At 44.5% G+C, this 6,334-nt stretch overlaps 1 protein-coding gene across 1 annotated transcript in view; it reads left to right on the top strand.

The window, feature by feature from the left end:
- LOC110332649 (C-C motif chemokine 6) overlaps positions 1–3,485 on the top strand; it is a 5,283-nt gene extending 1,798 nt beyond the window's left edge. Inside the window, exons 2-4 of the mRNA XM_021213948.2 lie at positions 2,162–2,209; positions 2,549–2,657; positions 3,003–3,485. Of these exons, the coding sequence (XP_021069607.1) occupies positions 2,162–2,209; positions 2,549–2,657; positions 3,003–3,117 (272 nt within the window). The 3' untranslated portion in view covers positions 3,118–3,485. The remainder of the gene's footprint in view (positions 1–2,161; positions 2,210–2,548; positions 2,658–3,002) is intronic.
- The last annotated feature ends 2,849 nt before the right edge of the window (positions 3,486–6,334 follow it).

Raw genomic sequence — 6,334 nt, 5'->3', positions numbered from 1 at the left:
GGGAGGGTATAGGGGACATTCGGGATAGCATTTGAAATGTAAATGAAGAAAATATCTAATATAATAATAATAATAATAATAATAATAATAATAATAATAATAATGAAGAAGTGAATGCCAAGCCAGGGCTACACAGAGAAACCCTGTCTTGAAAAACTGAAAAAAAAAAGTGAATGCCAATATTTTAGTTAGACTTATTTGTTTTTATGCATGCACATGTCTGAGTATGTGTGCACGCACACCTGTGTGCAAATAGATGCCTTTGGAGGACAGAAGAAGGTGGTGGATCCCCTGGAGCTGGAGTTACAGGCAGTATAAGCCACCTGACATGGCTGCTGAGAAATGAACTCTGGTCCTCTGTAAAAGCAAAAGTGCTTTAATTGTTGAGCCATCTCTACAGCCGCTAAAAATCAACTTTTAAAGCTATCTGTTTATCTGTGGTAACCTAACTACAAGTTAGAAAAAAAGGGAAATGGGGGAAGGAGAAAGAAGGAGGGATGGGGAGGGGGGTAAAAAGGAGGGAAGGAGGGAGGGAAGGGGGAGGAAGAAATAAGGACGGAAGGTTGTTTGAGTTGTATTTGCCTAATTATCACAAGGCAGGTTTACAATACTTTATCCAGAATCATTGGTGCTATGTGAGTTTTGCAATGCATAAGCAGAGTTTTGGTAAGTTAGCATGACACACACCAATTTCGCTTCTGAGTATTAGCCCTGCAAATTCAAAATAGGCACACAGCTTTTCATGCAATTATTTTCATTCACACCACACAAAAGGAGAAGGCACTACATAGCCATCAGTAGATAAGTGTGTAAGTAAAATGTGACAGGCACACATCTACAGTGAAATATTACTCGCCGTTGTGAGGGAAGGCATTCTGGTGTGTGCAACCAAAAGAAAGAACACTGAGGAGCTGGTATCACCAGGGGATTATGCCAGTCAGGAAGGGCAGGTACTGCCTGGTTCCATTCACATGTGCCTCTTAAAGTAGTCGATTTGTAAAGACAAAAGAGACGTGGAGGTGCGTGCCTGTAACTGGGAAGCTAAAGTGAGGATCATGAGTTTGAGGTCAGTTTGAGCAACACAGTAATGCCTTGTCTTTGAAAGAGAAAAAATGAAACCCAGGGAGCACAGTGGTGCTCACTGAGCTGACAGGAGAAGAAGAGGAGAGGTAGCATTTAATCTGTTCTCTGGGTTTCAGTTTTGCAGGCTAAAGAGGTTATAACTGGATGAGGTGGTAGTTGCACAGCAGTTTGAATGTACTTGATACTATTAAACTGGACACTTAAAAAATTACTTAAAGGAGACTGGCAAGATGGTTCAGTGGTAAAAATTTCTGCTTTGCAAGCTTAGCCACCTGAGTTAGATCCCCAGAACCTATCTAAAGGTAGAAGGAATTAAGCTGTCTTCTGATTTCCTCTTGCACACACACACACACACACACACACACACACACACAGAGAGAGAGAGAGAGAGAGAGAGAGAGAGAGAGAGAGAGAGAGAGAGAGAGAGAGAGAGAGAGAGAGAGAGAGAGAGAAGCTTGAGCCTGTCTCTTATGCCAGATACAATAATCTAGGAAACATAGTAACAAAATAACATTCCTACAATATCTTTCTACTAATGGGACAAACATAGTTTAAAAACAAAACAAAAAACTTCACTACACTATGAAGGACATCATACCACCAAATGGGTTGCTAGGAAATTTGTTTCTAGAGTCCCATAGATGGAAGATGTGTAGACACAGCTGGCCTATGACAAACTGCATTTTCAGTTAACTTGCCTGTATTAGGTTTGCAGCTCATTTTTAGTACTCTAGAATTGACAGAATGTTGTTATTTCTGAAATATTTTCAAAGGGTCACAGGGTGGGGAAAATTTCATAGTAACAAGACACACTAGCCCGGAGCAGACCTTTGACCCAGATGGGTTAACAGAGATCCAACAAGAGAACAGATGGGAGAAGGGGAGTCGGGGAAGGCGGTGCACACAGTGTTCTTAGCACTCCAAGTTTGGTGCTGTAGAATTGAGAGTTCAGGCCATCCTGGGCTGCAAGATCTTGCTTTGTTCACCAAAACCTAGGGGTGGAACATGTGGTGAGTGCTGGAGCAATTATAATGCAGCAACCATGAATTTATTTCCCCACCTTTTCTGTTTCTTCCAGAAATGGAAAAAGAAGATCATCGCTATAACCCTCCAATAATTCATCAAGGTAAATGATCAGATATGACATGTTTAAAGGGGCTGGGTGATTATGGCATTATATAAATATATATAATTATGTTATATAGCTTCACCTTCCCCAATGGCAGAACAGGATGAAAGGGTCCTGAAGGTGCTGAACACCTCTGGAAAGAGTGGGATGTGGTATGGAGACTCACCCCAGTGATGCCTTCTCTGCATATACCTGGGTGCCCTGAGTCCACCTGCTAAGAGCAGAAGCATCCCTTGAGTTCTAACCCTTCTCAATTTCCATGAGAACCTCCTCCTCCGCCCCCCCCCCACTACAGCATTCTTGAGAGCAATGACCTGGCCATTTGTCTTCCTACAGGCTTTCAAGACTCTTCAGACTGCTGCTTCTCCTATGCCAAACAGATCCCGTGTTCAAGATTTATATATTATTTCCCCACCAGTGGTGGGTGCATCAACCCGGGCATCATGTAAGTGTCAAGTCACTCATTGTGTGTTATGGGGAAGGGGAGACTCCAGGATCTTAGATGACCTGGTGGATAGACTTCCAGAAAAGGCCAATCCTTGGATCTCACCAGGTGGGGGTGGGGATACTTCAGGGTGTAGAGAAGGAGACAGCTAGCAGAGTCACTCCATGAGTCCTCAGAGAACCTCACAGGTCTAGAGGGGATCCCAGAGAGGGGATGATGGTGCTGAGCTACCTCCTGGAAAGAACAGACTGTTGAGTAGAAAATCAGAGGGTTCAGAGGATGGGGATCCCCTTACCTCTTTACTAGAGAGCTCTGTTTGTAATCTTTCTTCCCCTTTTTCTTCAGCTTTGTCAGCAAGAGGGGAATCCAGGTCTGCGGCGACCCCAGTGATCGGAGAGTTCAGAGGTGTCTAAGCATCCTGAAGCCAGGCTTAAGATCTGGGAGCAAGCACATTGCTTGAGAAGGAGGGCATGTGACCACCCAGGAAACCGTGTTTTTATGGATACTTAAAGCATTTACTCTTCTGTTCAAGTTTAAAGCAGCATATGCAGTCAATGGTATTCAGGTGGACTCAGCTTGACACAGTTAGAGCCATCTTGAGTTGTAACCGTCATGATTGTCTTTGAGTAACTGTTCGGTTTTCTTGCGGTTTCTCAGCAGATTATAAATGGATAAACTATCAGAGTAGACTTTGGGGCTTTGGAATGTGTCTGGTTCTGATACAAGCTTAAACTGGGTATTTGCCCTAGGCCATACATATGTCCAGCTTTGTAGGGACCCAGTTGTTTGCCCTGCCACAATAGAGCAGTAAGCACTCCCAATAAAGTCCACTCCATGTAGCCACAGGTCTGTCTGTCTCTTTCTTCAGATTCATAGAACTATGGGGCCAGTCTGAAATTGGGCTCTTGGGGGCGAAATTATCTCACTCACTCACCTTGAATACAGGAGGGAGATGGGATCATATAACTTTGGATATTCTAAACAAAAAGACATTATGATATAATTTTTAAAAATTAAGAACACAGTTTATTCCTCTGAGCTTGGTGCAGAACGGAGGAATCCCTTTTCCAGCAGGGCGTCTTCTCCTCTGCTTGACTTTTATCTGCGGAACCTGACCTTGACACCCTCTACTTGAGGAAGTTCAGATCCTGGTTGGCAAATCTACAAGTTCAACTTCCTCTTTCCCTTAACAACCTGCTCCGCAAGTATCTGGGATTCCTGGAATGCCTCTCCATGCAAATGAGGCATTCCCAGTACTTTAAACTTCATCCAGTAATTTACATTTACCCTGGAAACTCCTTCCTGTACTCCAAGGTTCATGTATAGCCCTGGTTTACCCCAACTAAAGTGTATGTGCACAAGCTGTTTCACTGAAAACCCTCTAAAAGAGCTGTTTCACTGAGTATCATCTAAAAAAGCTGTAACACTAAAATCCTCAGAGAAGAGCTTCTCCCCATCCACCTCCTTCACACACATACACACACACACACACACACACACACACACACACACCAGTACTCCCATAGGGACCAGGATCCTGCAAACCCCACCCCTTTTGGATTCCTCTTCATCCTTCTAGCCTGCTATTCAGCCAGTGCCTGGACACCCTGAGGGAAGAATGAGAATGCAGAACCACCACTGTGCCCAGCCATAGCTGATGCTCACGTGGATTCAACAGGAACTCTGGTTTGAGCAAGCAAGCATTAGTGGCTGCCAGGCTCTGAGCACTGTTCCCCTGTCCTTTGCCGTCATCCCAAAGGCTTAACCCTCCATACTCAGTGGGCAGGAAACCTATCTCTTTTCCACTTTGTTCTTGGTCCTAACCATTATGTGGATTCAGATACATTAAAAGGACATTTGACACCTTTTAGCCAGAGAATTCTCTGATGTTGGCATAAGCTCCCTAACCCTCTCTGTGAAACCCAACAGCCCATACAAGAGTTGGCAAAGACCCTCTAACTAACTTCTTCTTGAAACAAAAATTTTAAAAAGTAACAGAAAAAAGAAAGAAAGAAAGAAAGAAAGAAAGAAAGAAAGAAAGAAAGAAAAGAAAAGAAAGAAAGCCGGGCATGGTGGTTCATGCCTTTAATTCCAGCACTTGGGAGGCAGAGGCAGGCAGATTTCTGAGTTCGAGGCCAGCCTGGACTACAAAGTGAGTTCCAGGACAGCCAGGGCTATACAAAGAAACCCTGTCTCAAAAAACAAACAAAAAACAACCAAAAAAAAAAATTTTCGGGAAGGCTTAATTGGTTTTTTTGGACCTCTGTGGAATCCCCTGGAGCCCAAATGCTGCAGGAACACACCCATTGGACAAGGTGCTTCTTTTCTACCATGGAATGCACTTTATCGCATAAAAATCACCCCCTCAGATTGGAAAAAATACAGGCCTTATTAAGGTCCCCTATTAAAAAACAAAACAAAACAAAACAAATCACCAAAAAGTCATGTGGGCTCTCAACTCCATCTACGTCCCCTCATTCTGCTCAGCAACCCTGAACTCTGAAGAAGTGGTGGGTGAACAGCCATGCCAGGTGGTGGCCTCCCCAACCCCTTTTCTCCTGGCCCATCAAGGCAACATCCCACAGGATGCCTTTGTAACCATAGGCCAATCACCTCACCAACTCATGGATTTCCCACTCCCCATCCCTCTGCCAAACTGGCTATAGAACCCCCTGCTTCTCTTTTCTTTGACCCACATAACTACACTCTCCAAGAACCTGCCAAGGAAATGGAGGAAGAGCCTCATAAACCCTTGGCCTCCTCTCTCCAGGCAAGAGAGGAGAGAGTGTGTGCTGATCCCTCACTTGGCTCCGCCTTCTCCTCTGCTTGTGACCCCACCAGGAGTTTGGAGCCCTGGACATTCTCAGTTGATGACCACCTCACCTGGGCTGGATCCTCACAAAGTCAGATCACCTTTTTGAACAGTCTTTACCAGCCCAGCCTGCAAGGTGTTACCGCCAAGCTTGCCACTTGCTCTGGACTTAAGACAGAGTCACCAGTCCCTCTCGCTCACAGGTCCCGACTCCCAGTGCCCACAAGCAGGGTGCCACCAGGCACCTATGCCTATCTCCCTCTCCCTTTCTACTTTCTAGAGTTGCAAACATCCTGATGCCTCCTGCTAGGCTATGGTGGCGCACAGTCAGGGGACAATGTACAACCACATGGGCAGCCAGAGCAGGCAGCTAGGGGCTGTGAAGCAGGTGCCTCCCTCAGGCTAGGCATCTAAGCAGAAAGGACCCGCTAGATTTGCCTGTTGCTAAGTTGAACCCTCTGGGAGGACTGCTTCTAAAAGCCAACGCAGACCTGGGAGACCTAAATTGCAGAAATGATGGGCAGAATTTTGCAGCTACAGTTTGAAAAGGCATAGCTTGGGACAATGCAACCTGCCCAAAACTTCGAATTCTTCTGCTTCCTTCTCTGAATTTTGTTTAAATGCTTGTTTCCCTAGTAACAGAAATAACTAGAAGACTGTTCGTGCTTTTAACCCAGAATTGTTCTCCAGGCCTCTATGACACACAGACACGAGTCTAATTCCTTTAAAAAAAAAAATTAAACTTCAGAGAATCATCTAAGATCCACCTCTCACAGGTCAAAAGGACTAAATCAACAACTATTATTTACTCTTTAATTAATAAAAATAAGACCTTTTTTTTTTTTTTTTTTTTTTTGGTTTTTCG

This window comes from Mus pahari, chromosome 14 (genome assembly GCF_900095145.1).
Source record: "Mus pahari chromosome 14, PAHARI_EIJ_v1.1, whole genome shotgun sequence".
Taxonomy (NCBI): domain Eukaryota; kingdom Metazoa; phylum Chordata; class Mammalia; order Rodentia; family Muridae; genus Mus; species Mus pahari.
The sequence above is the reverse complement of the archived record's forward strand: the minus strand, read 5'-3'. Positions and strand labels throughout refer to the sequence as shown.